The sequence below is a fragment of the Orycteropus afer genome, unplaced genomic scaffold (genome assembly GCF_000298275.1).
Source record: "Orycteropus afer afer isolate SDZICR_OR568_19922 unplaced genomic scaffold, OryAfe1.0 scaffold00407, whole genome shotgun sequence".
NCBI classification, from domain to species: domain Eukaryota; kingdom Metazoa; phylum Chordata; class Mammalia; order Tubulidentata; family Orycteropodidae; genus Orycteropus; species Orycteropus afer.
Genome location: NW_006921994.1, coordinates 914263 through 934984, shown reverse-complemented (window position 1 = coordinate 934984; position 20722 = coordinate 914263). Strand labels below are relative to the sequence as shown.

At 49.1% G+C, this 20722-nt stretch overlaps 1 protein-coding gene across 1 annotated transcript in view; it reads left to right on the top strand.

Annotated features, from left to right (window-relative positions):
* ARID1B (AT-rich interaction domain 1B) overlaps positions 1 to 20722 on the top strand; it is a 168789-nt gene that overhangs the window by 95750 nt on the left and 52317 nt on the right. The window contains exon 5 of the mRNA XM_042782680.1: positions 8442 to 8769. Coding sequence (XP_042638614.1) covers positions 8442 to 8769 — 328 coding nt within the window. The remainder of the gene's footprint in view (positions 1 to 8441; positions 8770 to 20722) is intronic.

Sequence of the window (20722 nt, the reverse complement as noted above, 5' to 3'; positions counted from 1 at the left end):
TAAATCTGATCGGTCTTCCACTTTGGAATTACTTGGCAAAGGGTTTTCCCAGAGAGATGGTGAGGTTTCTTCTCTGAAATTAGATGCCATCTGAACTCTTCCTTTTCCCTTCACTCATTGAAATCGGTTTCTCACAGATTTTGCAACGACAGACTCTAAATAGTATCCCATGAATTGTGTGCAGTTCCAAGGAGCTGAATTACACACTCATTGTTCACAACACAGCTGTTTCCATTCAAGAGGAACAAGGTAGAAATGTCACAGGTTGACGCCCACTGGCTCCTGGAGACTGCACCTGAAAGGTTCATGACAACCGTGGGGTCACTGTGACCCAGGATTGCAGTGTCGGCTCTCGCAAGTCCAGAGCTGTGGTCTCGTTAAAATAAGCTAAGTGGTTCTTGTCTTCATGCAGTGAGCCCTGGCAGCTGCGCCTGGGCACATCTCATCTGGTTAGAGCACTTTCCCCCAGTTGGTGCTGGGGACACTGACAAGATCTTGTCCTGTGGCTTCTCAAAAGCTGCTCTCTGCAGACCACCCTCCCGCCTTTAGTTCGCTCACTTCTCTCCTTGTGACGGGTCGTAACACACTTGATGAAGTCAACACTTCCTGTAACGTTGGTGGAGGTGGTGTTAGGTGCTGTCAAGTTGGTTCCCACTCATACTAACCCTGTGCATACCAGAGTGAAATACTGCCTGGACCCGATAACCGTGGCCTTATTCTATGGCTAAATCAACAGTGCGAGGAAATAAATATTATTTCCATATTCTAAAATGTTTTGTTAAAAATATATTTTAACCCTCTTATTTTGTGAATTTAAGAAAATTGAATTAGATCATTTTGAAGCAAAAAAGTAGGTTAAAGCAGCCAGTCTTCTTTTGATGTTCAAATTTAGCCTTCAAGTTAGGGTTAAGAGACTGATAACCATCATTTTATCAAAACCTGGGAATTAGAAAATAAAAAGGAAGGAAAATGTATAGTACAAATCAACTTAAAGAAAAGAAAAAAGCTATAAAGTAAGTTTAATTTTCAACCAGCATGATGCTAATGATTTTTGCTCACTGTTTAGGTTCAAACCCACCAGCCACTCCTCGGAAGGAAGGTTGGGCAATCTACTTCCGTAGTGATACCGCCTCGGAAACCCAAGGGGAGGAGTCACTATGAGTCGGGTCTGACTCGACGGCAGTGTTTGGTTTTTTAATTTAAATTAGTAGCATTCAGGAGTGAGTTCTAAGCTGTTTTATACGATGTTTTTTACTCTGTGCGGAACATCCCAGGAGGTACAAACGGTTCTCACGCTCAGAAAATGGGCAGCTTGAACCCACTCAGAGGTCTCAGAAGAAAAGTCTGAAGATTTGCTTTGGAAAGATCAGGAAACCGCGTGGGGCTTGGTTCTGCTCTCAGGCACATGGAGTCGCCATGCATGAGAGCCAGCGTGACGGCAGTGGGTTCTACTGGTGTCACAGGTCCTGGCCGTGGCCATCAGGATCATAGCGTGGACAGACAGCTTCCCTGGGACCTTGTCCACAGGTTCACAGACCTGCTGGTTGGTCGGATCTTTGTTCAAAGGATACTGCCTTTTGGAGAGGCTCCTCTGACTGACACCTTCTTGGCCCCCTGGAAGCCAGTCGGGGCTCCTGGCCCACCGCCAGTTGCTGCTGTGCTCTCAGAGCGGGTGCCTGAGATAGGGCCCTGGCCTGACTGGTCTGAGTACACAAAGCTGCCTGGAAGAAGTGTTCGGAAATACAACTTTTTTTTCCCACACACACAGGAAAGATCGTACTTATATATCATAACCAGCAAATAAATACATTAAAATGCTCCAAACCATTTGTCCCAAGGGAATGAAAGTTAAAGCCACAATGATACCCACTGCATACCTATCAGCAGGGCTCATGTTTTTAAAAGTTGGCAATACCAAGTGCTGGCGAGGATGTGGCCAATTAGCTCTCAGGCAGTAGTTGGCAGGAAAGCAAAATAGTGCAGCCGCAGGTTGACATTTTCTTACGAAGCTAAGCATGTGCTTCCATATACCCAGCAACCCCGCACCTGGGGTTAGGTTACCAAGAGCGGTGAAGGCCTGTGTCCACAGAAAAGGTCTGTGGGCAGATGTCTTCAGCAGCTTTATTCATAATGGCCAAAAACTAGAAACAGCCCAGATATCCACAGAGTGGAACCTGCCGAGCGATGAACGGGAGCACACTCGCCCCACACAGCAGAATGGATGGGTTCAGAAGCATGACACTAAGTGAAAGGAGCCGGACAAAAAGGGCCACTTTGTGACCCAGTTCACAGGACATTCTGGAGAAGGCAAAGCTCTCGAGACAGAACCTACATCAGTGGCTACCACCAGGGGATGGGATGTGGGGATGGGATTGTTCTGTGCCATGCAGTCGATGCCGGATCACAGCAGCCCTGTGTGACCGAGCAAAACTGGCCCACAGGGTTTCTAGGCTAGAATCTTTATGGGAACCGATCGCCAAGTCTTTTCTTTCATAGATCCGCTGGGTGGATTTGAACTGCCGACCTTTCAGTTCGCAGCCAAGTGCTTAGTGGTTGTGCCACCAGGGCTGCTTGTTCTTGTATATGTTATTGTATATCAGTAAACACGACTTCAAAAAATAACACTACATAGTGCATATTGCTATGAAAAAATCATAAACATCACTGGCTATAAAAGAAGATATGTGCATACTTGACTCACAGATCTGCTTGTAGTACGCAGCTCATTGGGTCCTTCCTTCCACCCAGGGTACCTTTCCGTGGGTCCTAAGTAACTGCTGGGTGATAGAGATGGTGAAGCAGTATTTCATGTCAGTGGACCCATGTAATGGCTCAGTACGAGCAGCAAGCTTCGCCTGTTGCTGACAGCCAGCACACAGCAGCCTGTGAGCCTCCCGACATGGGCAGGCTGCCGTCAGCAGAGGCTAGGTCCTACTCCTCAGGGTGGTGCTTGATGGTGATACCTGGTGGGTTGAAGTCTGCATTTTTTGGGTCTCTGATTTTCCAAGGCTGGTGTGCCAGGCTGAACCCCCTCAAAGACTGGCTGCCAGCCCCGTCCAGCTGAGGTGGGCTGGCCCAGCATCTGCCGCCTCCATTGTGCCGAACACTGGCTCCATCTGTTTTCTGTCAAAGCTGGTGCCAACAAATTACTAATCTATTAGAGAAACATGGAAATAAGATTGTACTCCTCATTCCTGGCTTTTCCTCTCATGTTTTGCTGGGCCTTACATATTTGGTTCTTGTTTATTCTGGGGAGAAAGATATGCTATTGTCTAGGTGGTGGGGGGTGCATGAACCATCCTCCCTCCCCATCCACACGTTCTTAGGTGGTGGGCAGAAGAGGATGGACATGTTGCTGCAGTCACTGCTGCGGTTCTTGATGAATGCAGCTACCATTTATCAGGTAACTGTATGCCTCACTCTGAACTGGTTACCTTTAAGCACAGTCCCCGTTATTACTGTCATCCCTTTACAGGTGACAAAACTGATGTTCAGAATGGTTGAATACCTTGTCCAAAGGTCACGCCACTAGCAAGTGTCAGAACCAGTGTTCAAACCCATGCTGCCAAAGCTGCCTCTTAGGCCATGTTAAGCCTTTAGAACCCATTTTATCCAGACAAGTGAGTTTAATGAAGAAGGTCTTTAAAGAAGAAAAGAGGACTTCATGTGTCTTCTCCTGAGTAGGGGTCTCTATAATTAGGACATGTTCCCTCGACATGTGCTTCTGAGTGGCATAGAGTAGCCCACGTGACTGAAGACACTCAGTTGGGAGCCCAAGGTTCAGGACCAGCACCTGTGGGCATGTGTGGTGGGCATGTGTGGTGGGCATGGCTGTGCGTCTCTGAGCCATACGCCACCCAGTTACAGCTGCTTCCTGCCACAGGACCAGCTGCTGAACTGAGCAAAGCTGGAAACGCCCTCTTCCCTCATCGGGACGTACCATGAATGAGAAGGACTGAGCTGGGACGCAGGGCAATTACTCAATCACCTCCGTCCTCTGTGTTCATTAGAATACGGCCTCTGACTCCAGCTCGGCCCAGAGCACAAGCACGCAGAGTCCAGCAACTAGTCCAGCTCAACACAGAGCTCAGTGGACAGGGCTCTGCTGCCCAAACTGCACTCCGGGCATGGTCTGCAGCCTCAGCTCTGCAGACTTGTTTCCTAAACCAAGATGAAGTGTTGTTTCATTTCCTCCGAAAGCAAAGGGCACGGATGTGTCCACTGGAAAGACTCCTTACCAAACAAGTCGCATAGCAAGTGCTGCTGGGGGCGGGAGGTGGCCTCAGTGGTAGCGCGGCCAGGTGACTTGGTCACATGGGCATTCCGACGATGAATGAGTACATTCATCTTTAATGAAACAAGCGTGGAGCAGGAGCACCCTGTCCTCTGGTGCTGTCAGGTGGCCTGGCGGTGCGGGGACGTGGGGTCAGGAGAAGGAGATAAGGACTGACAGCTGTGCTCTAAGTAAGTGGGAGAAGAGGGAGGACACAGCAGCCTGCCCTGCTCCTTGGCTCCCCTCCCACCAGGGCCGACTGGCGGGGAGGCTCAGAAGTGACTCTGGAACTTTTGGTAAAGAACTTTGAGACACACGGGCTGTGCTTTGACACAGCACCAGTTAGATCGTTTCTGAACACCTGGCCTTGTGAAGCCCAAGCCACTGGCCTAGGCGGCTCGGGGCTACCCATGTCATTTATGGAAAAAAAAAAAAAAAAAAACTCACTCATAGTGACCCTCTTGGGTTTCCAAGGCAGCATCAGTAAGGAAGTAGATTGCCCAACCTTCCTTCCAAGGAGTGGCTGGTGGGTTTGTCAGATACCTTGGGCACTACGCCACCAGAGCTCCTCTCCAGTTCCTTTCTTCTACTCCTTCTGTCTTCCAATTTTCCACTTCCTTAGATTGGCCAGTGCCTCACCCTGCTGGTCCCCTTAAGCTTTCCTTAGCCTTCCAGGTGGGATTCAGGATGAAGAAAACCCACCTTCTCTTGCTATTGCAATGACTTACTAGCCTGAACCAAGATTGATCAGCAATGCTGACCTACTTTGGCCAGCCACCTGTTTTTGTAAATAAAGTTTTATTAGAGCACTATTGCTCTCATTTGTTAGCATACTATCTTGTGGCTGCTTTGGAGCTGGAAGAGTAGCGTTCAATAAAAAACCAAAACCAAACTCATTGCCATCTAGTTGATTTCAAGTCATAGCCACCCCTCCTTGGGTATCCAAGGCAGTATCACTACAGAAGTAGATTGCCCAACCTTCCTTCCAAGGAGTGGCTGGTGGGTTTGAACTTCCAGCCTTCTGGTTAGCAGTCAAGTACCTTAGGCACTGCACTACCAGAGAACTCAGTCATTGGCCCTAAAATATCTGCTCTCTGGCCCTTGACAGAAAAAGTGTGCCCACCCACAGTCTGTGTGAACGGTGGCCTTTGCATCATCTGGAATTGATAATGTGTGCCTCACGGGCATTAATGTACCTAATACAGAGTAAGTAGTCAGTGTTGAGAAGCCTCATGAGTTCTGAGGAATTTGCAGGTGTACAGTCTCACATGTGTGACTTAAGACCTGTTCTTGGGGTTATTGTAACACTGCTACATAAGTATGCTTTCTCTCCCACTGGTGAGGCAGGGAGTGGAGACGTTACATGCTTGGACATAGCCTGGACCCTCAAAGACCGCCTGTGGTCTAGATGTGGGCCTTGCACTTACTGTCTGCCCTTTGGGACACATTCCCTGTGCTTCTCATTTCTTATCTCTAAAGTGACCGTTATAATAATATGCCCCTCAAAGGGTTGACATAGGGAAGAGATGTAAATACAAAGAACTCGGAACTGAGCTGAGCACACGGTAAATATTATTTAAGAGTTTGCTTTTATTGTTATTTAATCCAATCCAGTTGCTGCTGGAAATCTCTTAGCAACTTCTCCTTGTCTTCAGAATAAACCCCAACTCTGTGAGCCTGCTTCCAGGCCCTGCCAGGCCTGGCGTCACCCCTCTGTTCCCTCCTCACAGCCACACGAAGCTCAGCAGTGCTGGGATCTGGACTCAACTGCCTTCACCATCTGTGCCCTTGCCCGGAGCTCCCTCCCATGATCCTGAGCGGCCTTCACTCAGCATCCCACCATGTTTATGACCGTGCTGGAAATGCTTTGCATACACTGCCCCATTTAATCCTAACAGCAGCTCCTCAAGTGGAGAGTGTTGGGGTTATCTGTAACAGGGCCATGAGAAACAGAGAAAAAATTGAAATTATCAAGGATTTCTTTTTATTTGGATCCACAATTGACACCCACGGTAACAGCAGTGAAGAAACTGAACACCATATTGCAGTTGGGTAAATCTGCTGTGAAAGATGTCTTCAAAGTGTTAGATGTCACCTTGAGGACTATGATGCACCTGACCCAAGCCGTGGTATTTTCAGTCACCTCATAGACATGCAAAATCTGGACAAGGAACAAGGAAGATTGAAGGAAAACTGATGCATCTGAATTAGGGTGTTGGTGAGGAATACTGAATATACCATGGATGGCCGGAAGAGTGAATAAAGCTATCTTGGAAGAAGTACAGCCAGAATGCTCCTTGAAGCGAGGATGGCAAGACTTTGTCTCCTGTACTTTGGACATGCTATCCGGAGAGAACAGTCCCTGGAAAGAGACCCCGTGCTTGGTGGAGTCAGAGGGTCAGCAAAAAGAGGAAGCCTCTCAGTGATACAGGTTGACACAGTACCTATGATGGGCTCGAACATGGCAACAGTTGTAAGGATGGCTTAGGACTGGACAGTGCTTTGTTCTGTTGCTGTGAGTGGGAACTGACTCAGAGGCCCCTAATGATATCTAGAGGGTTGCCATGAATGCACTCCCCAGCATTTGTATTGCAGATAAGTAAATTACACCAAGAAAGATTAAAACCACTCATGTAAGGTCATACAGTTAGGAAGCTTGCTTCAGCTTCTGGTCTCCCAGTTCCCAGAGCCTGGTCCACATGGCCTCCTGAGGTTCCGGCTCAATAATAACTTATTCCAAGGAATCTTCCTTAAACTCCCCTACTACTTGCAAGCTTCTCACACTCCACGCAGTCAGACTTAACCTTTCTCTCGCTTTGGTTTTAGGCTTATGCGTTTTTTCTGGTCTGTACCCCAGCTCCTTCCCTGCTTCATGTCATACACGCACACGCTTAGCTCACGAGCTTCTCGCGCACGGCAGTTTGGTTGCATTTAACTCTCTATCTCCCGTGCCCAGCACAGTCCCTAACATACAGTAAGGTATGTCAGGTACAGCTGTATTAGATGGGTGGGTGGCAGGATTCTTCCGGAAAGTAGTAAGGACTGTGATTGAGAAGCACTGCTCCATGGCCTACAAACACCCATCTTTTTGCGTGTGTTTCACCCGACGGGCCTTTGTTGGGAGGCAGCACATGGTATCAGTTAGTTACGTGAGTTCCAGGGTCAGTTTGCTTGAGCCAGAATCCTACCTTCCTAGTTGTTGATTGTTCTCACCTGTCAGTGGAGTGAGGGCGGTGTCTGTAGCCATGTGGCTATCAGGAGAAATGAATGAAACCAGTTCCATAAAGCATTTAACCCAGTGTCTGGTGTGTGATCCTATTTAGTAATTGTTATCAGCACTACTATTCTTGTTACAGTGAAATGCCCTTTAGTTTACTTGAATTCAATTTGTGTATCTTTCCAAAGGAAAGATGTGGAAGAAGGAAGAGCACAAGACTATGGATGACAGTCAGACATTACAGCCATCATGCTTCTCTGGGAGCCTGGGCCCTGGTGGGCACAGAGGAGCGAGGGGCTGACAGGTCCCCCTTCTGCCTCAGGCCTGCCTGCTTCCCACAGTGCATCCCTCTCACTGGGCGAAGTGTCATGCTCGTGCATGAAACTCTCACAAGACGTGGCACCGACCACAAACCAGCCACTTTGGTTCTCACGCACCCAAAAAAAAAAAAAAGGTTATCCCACTGAAGAGAAACTGGCTGTGTTGGGCTTATGCCGGGTTTCCATGAAGGAAACCACGTGGGCATTTTACCTTACATGTTGTCTTGGGGAACCCTTCATCCTAACTGCCAGGTGCAGTGGTGATGTCACCATGCCATCTCAGCATGCTAGCCTGCACTGGGAGTGGGATTTTGGTTATGAATGTATTGGAGCTACACGTGGTAGTGGAATCCCTTACCTGCTGCAGATTTGTCTCATGGTCAGCTTGACTCTCCCCTGAATGTGGCAACAGTCCTGTGTGGGTCTTGTCTTTGGATTTGACATCTGAAGGCCCTTTGGGATGTGTGCAGACAGCATATTGTAAGGCTGCCAGCCACACTGGTACCAGCGGAGTAAGGCTCACAGCATAGTGACTGACACTCTGCGTCAGTCACATTGTTGCACAGAAAGTCATTCCAGTGAGTGTTTTCACATGAAATAAAAGGCATTAATCTGTTTGCTTTTCGTTTAGGTAACTACTCCAGACCCCCCACGTATAGCGGGGTGCCCAGTGCGAGCTACAGCGGCCCAGGGCCCGGCCTGGGCATCAGTGCCAACAGCCAGATGCATGGACAAGGGCCCAGCCAGCCATGTGGTGCTATGCCCCTGGGACGGATGCCATCGGCCGGGATGCAGAGCAGACCGTTCCCTGGAAACCTGAGCAGCATGACCCCCAGCTCTCCCGGCATGCCTCAGCAGGGAGGGCCAGGAATGGGGCCGCCCATGCCCACTGTGAACCGTAAGGCACAGGAGGCAGCCGCGGCAGTGATGCAGGCTGCTGCAAACTCAGCACAAAGCAGGTACGGCTCCAGGGCTGACGCCAGGGCGGGCACTCAGGGTACCCACGTGGGAGCACGCAACCGAGCCCAGAGCCGCCACGCCCCTGGGTGGCAGGGGAGAGCAGAGCAGTGCCGCTCGACAGTTCCTTTCTGTGCTAAGTCTGTTCCATGCTGTAAAGGGCAGGGAAGTGAGTGACAGACCGTGTTGTGGGACAAGTGGTGGAAGGAAGTGGAGCTGAGGGCAGATCCACTGTGGGCGGTTACTTGAAGTGTCTGTGAAGAATCATCTCAACCAGCACCCAGGAGACCAGCTCCCACTGTGCAGGGAAGAGCCTTGGGGGTTCTGTTTAAAACAGTGACTTTCAAGCAGGAAATTCTAAAGACTAAAAACTACTGAAATTCTGAAAACTTGAAACCTCCCCCCCCCTTTTTTTTTTTGTTTACCATAAAAATCCTTATAAAATAGAAACGTTCTGTGTGTACATAACATGTGTTGTGTGTGTGTCCTTGTGTGTATGTGTGCGATTTATAGACGTAGGTTGTACTTCTTTTTTCCGGGTTTACCTCTTTATCCGTCCTAACCAAAATGTGGCAAATACAGCAAAGATAATATTTTAGAAAAGTTTTAAGTTATTAACACAGGCTTTTGCCTCAGTTACTTCCTGTCTTTATTCCTGACATTCAATTCCAGAAGGAAATACTCCACTTCTATAGAAATAGCATCGATAAGTCAAACTTTGTGAGGCAGAGGTAGAAATTGCTTTTTTAAAACACATGTAAGTATATTTTAAAACAAGCACACAGAAGGTTAAGTATTTTAGCTGTTTCTTCAGAAGAAAAGGTAGAAGTTCCTGCCTTTCAGCAAAGGGGATAAGAGCTTGTGTGTGTGTGTGTGTGTGTGTGTGTGTGTGTGTAAAATGTGTCCTCTTTGTCACTTTTCCTCTGATACTGCTATTTCAGGAATATAAGGAGCCCCCTTCCAGTCTCCCTGTTTGCTGCAAGTGATCATGAATCCCCCTTGAGGAATTAAAGACCTCTCTCTCTTGTCCACTTTACGATTACTTAAAGGTTGAGGGACCCCTGTAGTACACCTGGAAACCACACTTGGGCTTTAGGGAACGTTTGCTGTACCTGTCTGTGAAGACTGGCTTGGCTGGTCCAGTTGAAGTTCTCACTGAGGTTTAGATGAGTTATCCATTGCTGCAGCCCATGAAGCACAAGTCATGTTTCTGTCTGTTGAATAGAAAGTATTTGACTGCATCTGGCAAGGAAGCCTTCCTTGGACAGTGATCTGGGAAGGTGACCACGGAGTTAAGCCGTAGCTCTGCTGGGTTGAAAGCTACCACCCTGCTGCCCTGTCCCTTTCCGAATCCGTTTATTTAAATTAACATGTAAACACATTTGGTGTGTCTTCGTTTTCTATTTCTAGCCAGTAGGCCTTCACAGGGCCTCGCCTCCACGACCTCTCCAGGAGTGCGAATAAGGACCATATGTTTTAGTTTTGGCTTTTACCCCAGTCACAGCTGCACTGGAAACTGGGATGTGGTCTGACCATCTTCCTCCTGTCCCGCCTGTGCCCTGGCCCCCACCCTTTTCCTTTCTAAGGAATCTTACCAGGTTCCATTTGAGGCAGCTGCTTGGTGCAGAGTAGGACGCCCACCCACCACCCCCTGCCACCCTCCACACCTCCGGGTGGACACATGGAGACGGACGGGGGGTTCGGACGTGTACTGCAGAACCAATCCAAAGAAGCTGTTCTCTGTTCTACTTTAGGCCACCATACATTAGGTCGCCTGCTTATCCCAGCCAGTCTGGGGCTGGCGGACGCCCCATGTTTTCTTCCCAGCACCCCAACTATGGCAACTCTCAGGCTTCCCTGCCGCACCAGCCTGACCAGTACGGGTAGGTAGCACCACACTGGACTTGCCGCGGGGCCTTGGCATCCCTTTGAAACTGTTCATGAGCGCCCCCTGGCTGCTGGGGGTACTCCCACACCAGAAGAGTCAAAGACCCAGAAAGAAACCCATGGCGGGGGGGAGGAGGGACGTCTTTTTGTTCATCTGTGTTTGTTTCGGGTTTTTTGTTTTGTTTTGTTCTGTTTGTCTCATTTCTCATCCTTATTAACTGTTCTGTGATGGTTTGGTGGAAACCTGCATGTCGTCCCCCCAGGCCCTGTCTTTGCATGGCTTTGGCATGGCTTCTCCCCCTCATGCCTGAGAGGGAAATACAGCTTGGATCTCTGTAACATGATGAGGCCACCCGTGGCATCATCCCCTGGGCGTCAGAGTCATCTGTGTGGAACTTGTGTGTGCAACACCGTCATGGTTGTGTGGCTGTCCCTGCCTCAGCCATGAAGTGCCGACGTTCCCCGTGAGCTCACAGTGCCCCCGTCTCGTTTGACGAGACTCACTCACTAGGGATGACGCAGCTTATTGGTAGGACTTACGAGGGGGTCTCATTACCTCATCCCTGAGCACATGTGTGCACCAAAGATGCCTAGTGTTTCCTTCTCCCAGGGAGTTTTAAGGATGTTGAAGGCACCAGGAAAATATGACCTCACAGCTCCCCACAGGATTTTCTTCCTCAGTATGGTGTTGCCCTATTACTGCCCATTTCGACACAGGAGTTACATAGAGCAACAGCAAGCATCTCTCTCCTTTCCTATTCCCAAACTAGACTACCAAGATCGCTTAGCATTTTGAGGCTGGTAAGTGTTCTCAAGGTGTATTGCTGTTGAATGGTTTACTAAGCAGAAACATTATTCTTGATGGTGTTTTGCATGAGGTAGCGTTCAGATCGCCCTACACAGAATGAATTGTGTTCAATAGTTGTTTCAGGAGACACATAACCACAACTGTGGCTAAAATCAAATAGGGAAGCATCAGCGGTGTGTAGAGAACTCATCATAACCAGCTGTGTTTAGACTTAGCTTGCATAACTGTGCCTTCACTACATGTTACAGTGCTGGACACAGAGCTTTTTAATAGTTTGATATCCATTATGTATTTATTTAAGGAGCCCTGGTGGTTCTATGGTTAAGCACTCAGCTGTGGTGGTTTGAGCCCCCCAGCTGCTCTGTGGGAGAAAGATGTGGCAATCTGCTTCTGTACAGACGACAGCCTTGGAGATCCCATGGGGCAGCTGTACTCTGTCCTCTAGGGTCACTGTGAGTTGGCATCGGCCCAACAGCAGTGAGGTTGGGTTTACATTTTCATTTAGGTAGCAAGAGCCAACACTAAGTTTGAAGTCGAGGGTTGTAAATTCTATAAACATGATCCTAAGCGTGGAGCGACCAACACAAGTTCTGTGAGCATGATCCGGAAAGGGAGCAGGCAAACGCGGGATGAAGTCCACGCACCTGTTCCCGGGCAGTTGTCTTCTCTGCTTGTTTGTTTTCTTACGGTGCCTTCAAGGACAATTCGAGTGGAGTGGGAAGATAACAGTGGGGGGGGGAGAGCATTTATCACCAGCTGCTAATCCACGGGATCTCTCCTCTTCCAACTCAGGAGCCCTATGTAGGCCCACAAAGCTGGTTTGGCTATGCCTTGCCAAGCCACATTAAGCAGCTGTGTAAAATGAATTTAAATGTCAGATCTCTTCCCCTGGGGCAGAAAATCAGCGTTGGCTAAGCGGCTGGAGGAGATCAAATGTGCTTCTTGGCCGGCAGTGTCCCGATAGCGCCCTTAGCATACAGCGCCTCCTCCTCAATTGAAACGAGGAAGGGAAGCTGGAGTTACCCCACGTGAAGCTCACGCACACACCGGGCAGACCCTGCCTCTGTAGCCCATCACCGGTAGCCGTGGCCTTTGCCTTTTGTGTCTCCTCTTCTAGAGGAGAAGGAAGAGAACGTTTCATTTCTATTTCAAATCTCACTTCTTTCCACTTTGCAATACGTATATCACTGGGTGTGCCTTGTGCCAAAGCAGAAGCCTAAGTGTGACAGGAAACATGTATGTTACACGTCTTTGTGCTGTGCCTTAAGAATTCCGCATTCTAGTCTGCTGCTGCTTTACGTACCTAACAGCTCATGGCCACGAACCCATGTTTTGTTTTCCCATCCTCCGCCAACTGGGGCTCCGTCAGATTACCGTCTAGCTGGTGATGGGAAAGTGAGTTTGCTGATCACCACGCTCTCTCAGAAAGGAAGGGATTAGCTCAGGCCTCGGTGGAGAAGTTCTGCCAGACTTCGTCCTGCAGCCGCCTCCTCCAGTCCAGGTACCACAGGGCCTCGGACCTACAGAAGCATCTGAAACAGACAGTGACACAGGTGGAGAGAGAGAGAGAGTGTGTGTGTATGCACAGGTGGAGACACCGTGTGTGTGTATATACACAGGTGGAGACACCGTGTGTGCATGTGTGTGTATACACAGGTGGAGAGACTGTGTGTTTATGTGTGTGTGTATACACAGGTGGAGAGACTGTGTGTGTGTGTATATATATATATACACAGGTGGGGACACCGTGTGTGTGTGTATACATAGGTGGAGACACCGTGTGTGTGTGTGTATATACATAGGTGGAGAGACTGTGTGTTTATGTGTGTGTGTGTGTATATACACAGGTGGAGACACTGTGTGTGTGTGTATATACACAGGTGGAGAGACTGTGTTTGTGTGTATATACATAGGTGGGGACACTGTGTGTGTGTATATACATAGGTGGAGACACTGTGTGTGTGTGTATACATAGGTGGAGAGACTGTGTTTGTGTGTGTGTGTGTGTGTGTATACACAGGTGCAGAGACAGAGCGTGTGTATGTATGCCTGCAATTAGACAGACACAGCTCTCTCTGAAAGCGTTCTATGGCAGTTAGGCCTCCGATTTTCTCAGCTAGTTGAATGTAAGATACTATAAGGGGGAATCACATGTAACTGGTTGGAAGGTTCTTTGCTAATTCCTGAATATATGTATAAAATACTGTGTTTTTGGTGAAAGTTTACACAGCAAATTAGGTTCCCTTTTTAACAATTTCTGACTCTCTTGTTCAGTGACATTGGTTATACTTTTCACAATTTGTCAATATTTTCATTATTCCGTTCTAGTAGTTCATTAATCTAGCTTCCCTTCCCCTCCCCCACCCACTTCCTCATCTCTGCTTTAAGGTAAATGGTGACATTTGGTCTTATACGCTTGGTTATTTAAAGGAGCGCAGTACTAAACTGTACTTGACTGAAAGGTGACCCCAGGAGTGGCTTCAGTTTCAAGTTTAAAGGCTATCTCAGGGCAGTGGTCTTAGGGATTCCTCTACTCTCTACTGGTCCAGTAAGTCTGGCTGTTTCCAGGAATTTGAGTTTTATTCTACAACTCCTTCCTTTTTTAAGTGAGGCATTACAATCCACCTGATGCGTTGAATAAGTTGAGGGATAGAGATGGATTCTGTTGCTCTTTTCTCCTGTTGAGCAAAGGAGATTCTTACTCGAGTGTCAGGCCTTGGGACGGGGTGTAGGGCGGTGGCTTGTTCAGATGCCAGCTGGACTGGGCACTGCTTTCTGAATATGTGGGATTAGGCATCTGTAGGTCCTATCTGCAGAGGACTCTCACGTGCACACACACAAACACACTCACACATGCTTTTTACCCAGAAATGTGATACTGTGTTCAGTTCTAAAGCCTTGCTAGTTGTGGTAGGATTCTCTTGAAATCATGTGAAAGGGAGACTGGGAGTCCTCGGTCAGGAATGGCAGATGGGCTTCCTCTGTAGTCCATTTATGGTGACTGTCTGTAGAATTGTGTTGAGGGTTCTGAGTTTGTCTGAGCCAAGGGGGGCCAAGGTCGGCCAGAAGCTTAGGAGAGGCTTTGGCTTCTGCTTCCTAATGAGCGTTGCTGTGAAACCCAGGCTGCAGCAGAGCTGTGACTTTTCTGAATGACCGAATCCCTTATCGTAACCTTTCGCTAAGCACACACATCTCCAAACCAAATAACCAAACTCACTGTATCAAGTCAGTTCTGCCTCATAGTGACCCCCATTGAGTTTCCGAGGCTGTAAATCTTTACAGAAGTAGATCGCTCCATTGTCCTTCCATAGAGCGGCTGGTAGGTTTGAACTGCTGACCTTTGGTTAACAGTCAGATGACTTATCCACTCTGCCACCAGAGCTACACGTGTGTACACGTATGAAATCACCTTTCCTGTAGTTACTCAGTGTGTTTCTCACCCATTCACCAATCGAGGTGGCACTGATGGTGCTGGCAGTTGACATCTCTGCCAACTAGAGGGACTCCATCCAGATTCCTTTCTTAGAAGTAGCTCCCAGGAGGATGCATGACCTCGGTTAGTCTGCAGGAGGACTCACAAAGCTTTGTCTGTCAGCCAGGGCAGATGGACAAACAGATTTTGCTTCCCTAAAGTCCACTACCCCAGCGCTTCCTAGAGAAAAAACAAATTTGTGTGGAGTCAACTGCGACTCACGGCGCCCCTAGAGGACAGAGCAGAACTGCCCCCGAGGGTTGCCATGGCTGTCATCTTCATGGAAGTAGACTGCCTCGTCTTTCTCCCATGGAGCAGCTGTTGGGCTCAAACCGCTGACCTTTCAGTCAGCTGCCGAGCACTTAACTTCTGTGCCTGCAGGGCTCCTTGCACTTCATAGACTTAGCTGTCTTCAGGTGTAGGTGATGTGAGCTCGCTGGCATCAAGAGGGCCAGCACAGACTCCCCAGGTGATAGTATGTTAGAAGAATGGGTTCTGAGAGGAAGGGGAATGTCCAGTGTAGCAGAGTGGACCTTTAGAACGGGCGGGAGAGTCTCTGAAGCCATGCAGTCTCCAGTCTGTCTGGTTTAGGAAACGAAGACCCATCACAGGGCCCACACAAGGTCGTTGCGCGAGTTCCGAGCAGGGCCGGCCGCCTCCTGTCCTGTGGCCCTTCCTTCCTGCAGTGCTCTGTCTACACTCAATACTCCTTTTTATTTTATTTTCAGCTCCTCATGTTTGTTCTCACTCGGGTCTACAGGCAGTCTTGCTGTTAGAAACGAACTGTTCCTCAGTGTCTTAGTGTAGATCCTGCCGCGCATGGTGAGGTCTGAATTTCTTCTCTTTGCACATTCAGACTCGATGTGCAGCGTGACTGGTTTGTTTCTGGAACCAGACACCTCATGAGATGGAGTAAGAGTTGACTCACTGCCACACAGTTGTGTTTGAATGTCTGCTCTTTTTCACCCTTGGGTTCCCTGTCCCGATAGAGCCTTAGCATTTCACATCCTCATTAATGGAGAAGCTGCGCAAGTACGAATCTGAGCCATAGAGAGTGAAGACGGAAGTTGGTGGTGTTTACACGGGGAAGTGCGTCCACATGGGCAGCACCAAGGCAGGAGATGCATTCTCTCGCCATTCCCAGCAGGCTCCCCAGCAGCTAACTGAACTTTCCGAAGAAGGAAAACCTGCAGACTTCTTAGCTGTAAACAAAATTGGGCAAATAAGCACATTTGAAAAGTTCCATTACTCTTGCCTGAAAGAGGGTTTCTATCGTGAGTATCACAAATACTAGTCTGCCAACCTACGTTTTCATACTGCTGTCCTACCATAAACTAGAATTCAGACCTCACCGTGCGAAACTTGGTTTTAAAATATTTCTCAATCCAAGCCGCTCTCTGCAGGTGGATGAATCCCAGGAAGTTTAGCCGTTGGTAGCTTGACGGGCAGCAGTGCAACTGGATTGGTGCTGCCAGAGTTGGTGTTTCTGAGATGATGGGAGCAGCAGGTTTCCCCAGCACAGGAACAACTGCATTCATGTACAGATGCAGATGAATCAGTCTGGCTCTCTGGTCTTCATGCCTCCCCGGCATGTCACGTACACACAGACCTCCCAGCAGCTGTGCTTGAGGGAGGTGTATTTAGAATCCATGCCCCACATAACTGTTTGCCAGCAAGGCACTTTTTCTGTCTCATGTTCCATCTGAGCCAGTATGATGCAACTCGCTGGTGGACTGGGAGCCGCTGATGTGGAAATACATTAAAGAGATGGCGCATTAAAATGTCAAACAGAAGAGGCGGCATGCTTGGCGTGTGTCAGGTCCCAGCTGCAGCGGGGCCACTGTCTTGAAAGGTAGTGAGCAAGTGGTATTCACTGAGAACGTAACCCTTTGGATTTTGGACAATCAAGTTTTAAACTAATAGTTATGATTTGAAAAGCCATGTTACTGAGTGAAAGGAAAAATTTCAGAAGCTGAGATGGACTTTGGATGTCTGCAGTGCTGGGTGGGCCTTGGCGTTGCCATCTCAACACTGGCCGTTAGCTCCTAACCCCCTTTTCCTTCCAGGTGTTGAATTTGAATGGCGGTTATGTTGGTCTAGTAAGGTTGTGATTTCAATTAATTATTTCAGTTACAGAAGTATGACAGAAGCCATAAAGTCCATTTATAAGTCTTTAGATGAAAAACTAGTGAAACGCTACTTTTAAAAAGACCAAGAGAGATTTTTTTAAAAAACAAAACTTTAGTGAGATCCTAGGAGTCAGCAAGTATGGAGTGTGCAGCAAATTTTTAATGGACTGGGGTCCAGGAAGGTCCGTCAGTGCCTGAGGGTTTATCACCTAGGGAAGTTCTTAAATAGGAGCGCACTCTCCCCCAGCCACAGGAGGGCGCACTCCTGAGCCTGAGCTTCTGATGTGGAGGCCAGTGTGTGTCTGGGCTTGGCTCTGGGAGTGCCTCCTGCTGGAGGGCCTGAGTGAGAGCCCCAGCGGAAATCAGGCAAGGGCGTGGCTGGATACCTCGTTTTCCTGCCTGCTTCCTGGTGGGTGGAGTTGGGGTACTGGATGCGAGTAGGAGACGCTGCTGGTGTTGCACCCTTGGTTCCTCTGGACATCAGTGTCCTCCTCGTGAAATGTGCCATGTGATACCACCACACCTACACCTGCCTCCTTAGAACAGAATCTCCTCATCCACGTGCCTACCAGAGCCTCTCACAGCCAGATGCTGCCCTACAGTAACTCATAGTGAAAGGGCATTGCATTAAGGTTCCTGTTAACCAGATGGACCTGCCATCACTGAAGCAGGTGTCCCTGGCTACTTGTCTAGGCCTCTTGCGTCACTTCTAACCTTGCTGTCCCTGTATACCCACACACCCACACCAGGCAAACTAGGACAGTCGATCTGGAACCAGCAGCACACAGCACAGCAAATCCCAGTTATTCCAAGACCTAGAGCCTGGAATGGCGTTCACCTGCCTTGTCTACTGGCCAGTGCTGAAGCCTGGGGTGTCTCCCTGATACCTGCTGACCTCACTGGAGTGTGGGGCTGATAGCAGCAGGCGAGGTGTGGCAGTGGTGACAGTGATGTGGTCTCTTAGTGTACCCCAGTTTAGGGTTTGGGAAGTAGCATGGGGGACCTGCGAAAATCATAGGTAAGATGCTGGATTCTCTCAGCCATTCACCAGCATCTTGGTTTGGGGGCCCTGAAGGACTGTGGGAAGCAGCTCCCCAAGGTTCCTCTCAACCTTGATCTGATCTCTTACTTGGAATGCCACTTCCGTCATAACGTGTGGGTTTAAAAGAAAAAAAAAAGCAAAGCTAGTGACCTGTAAGGTGCTGACCCTCGCTTTAGAAGTTACCTCTGTCTGGATTACCTGTGCTTGATAAAGTACCTGCCAGGTGAGAACCTGCCTGAACACTGCCCCTGCTACGCACGGCTCCATAACTTCTCAGGCAGTGTGACTGGTGCAGAGAAAGAACTAGCGTTTGGCTCAGCTTCTGAACCTTTCCTGCCACTTTTCTTTTTTTATCCTAATCTTGAGCAATGTGTGACTTTAACGAATTAGATAACTTTGTGACTCCGGCCCCCGTTAGCTCAGGAGGTTCATAAGAATTTAAAACCACAGGCAGTTGTTGTCAAGTCGACTCCGAGTCAGGGCGACCCCGTGTGCTGCAGACTAGAGAAGTTTTTGGAAAATCAGAAGTGATGACTTTACCTGGTCCATGGCACTTGAGCCTGTTGAACTGTGTTCTTTGTTGACGGGTTTTATGAGACACTGCTGTGGCCAAGTGCATGGGATGAGAACCCAGGACCCAAATTAGTTTCTTTTTGCACTAGCAGACCAGTCTGTTGAGGTACAAGCGGTGGTGTGCGGGTGTGTACGAGAGACACGCACTCAGTGACCTTGCGTCTACATGCCACTCAGCTGGTCCTCCACGCTTGTTTCCCTCCTCAGCCTTGGCCAGGCTCTCACTATCCGTGGCTGTGAGCTCCCCTTGCCAACTCCCCCAGTACCCCAGTGATTAAGTGCTCAGCCGTTAACAGAAAGGTTGGCAGTTCGAACCCACCAATCACTCTGTGGGAGAAAGATATGGCCATCTGCTTCTGTAAAGATTTACAGCCTTGGAGACCACATAGTACAGTTCTGCTCTGTCCTGTGGGTCACTAGGAGTTGGAATCCACTCCACAGTGGTGGGTTTGGGTTTTAGTTAAGCAGCCACGTCACTTTCCAACTATCAATTCATGCTCCCTTATAGCGCCTTGTAAAGGGCATGTCCTGGAAAAAAAGGTGGGCATTCCTGTCACTGAAAAGGAGAATCATCCTCACTGGACATTAACTGGAATCTTTTCTTCATGGCGTTGTGATGTCCAGATAAGCTTTTTAAGTAAGGATCTTTGAAGCACACAGTGCAGTTAGGAACGGGCACTTTCTGTGAGACCATCAGTGGCAATTCCATTTTCTTTTCATGAGGCACCGTGGGTCTCACTTGTATCAGAGTTGGGACCCGTGCCTTTGGCGTCTCTTCCGAGACAGGTTCTGGAGCCCCTCCTACGGTGAAGTCAGGGTGTGGGCTCACTGCTGCCCCCTCTGGCTGCCACCCGCACCTGCACCGAGGTAGCTGGTGCTGGAAATCTTGAGGAAGGGCCAAAGGCAAGGTTTTGGAGTTTTGTCTCTTTAGGAAAGAGAATGTCAGTTTGTTTTCATCTGTTTGCCAGTGAACAGTGTGTAGTGGCAGAGTAAACAAACCAGCATTACTGTTGAGAGTGAAGGGGACGTTCTTTGTTTTCGGTTACCGACATCCTAGCAGGCAGACACTTTTCGTGCGTTATCTGCACATCCTGACAAGAAAGTCTCTCACCTCAAACCCTTCAGCTCTGTCCTCCTGGTTGCTTTGAGGGAGAAGGTGAGGATCAGCCAGCCATTTTGAGCACAACTAAAAACCAGTACCTGCACTGAGGTGAAAGAGAAGAAGCAAATCTTGAAATGGTGTGGCAGGTGCTGTTGGAGCAGGGGCTGCTAGCACAGAGCCGGCAGGTTGAAACCCTCAAAGAAAAAGAGAAAAGCATGAGGGTGTCTGCAACAGTGGACAGAATGTGCTTGGTGGGGAGCACCACCCCGACGCACAGGTGCAGGTTACTTCTCTTCCAGAGAAGGTGGGGACCCCGGAGGCTGGATGGGTGGCAGCGTGTCATGAAGACCAGAGATATGCACGGGGAGGACCTGCTGGGAGAACAAAGGCACATCCATCAAAGGCACTGCTGCCAGTACCATTACCCAGTGGCGGCACGTCCACTGAAGGTACCACTACCTGTGACGGCACGTCCACTGAAGGTACCACTACCTGTGACGGCACGTCCGCTGAAGGTACCACTACCTGTGACGGCACGTCCGCTGCAGATACCACCGTCCTGTGACGGCACGTCCGCTGAAGGTACCACCGTCCTGTGACGGCACGTCCGCTGCAGGTACCACCGTCCTGTGACGGCACGTCCGCTGAAGGTACCACCGTCCTGTGACGACACGTCCACTGAAGGTACCACTACCTGTGATGGCATGTCTGCTGAAGGTACCACCATCCTGTGACGGCACGTCCGCTGAAGGTACCACTGTCCTGTGACGGCACATCCGCTGAAGGTACCATTACCCAGTGACAGCACATCCACTGAAGGTACCACCGTCCTGTGACAACATGTCCACTGAAGGTACCACCATCCTGTGACTGCACGTCCGCTGAAGGTACCATTACCCAGTGATGGCACATCCGCTGAAGGTACCACCATCCTGTGACTGC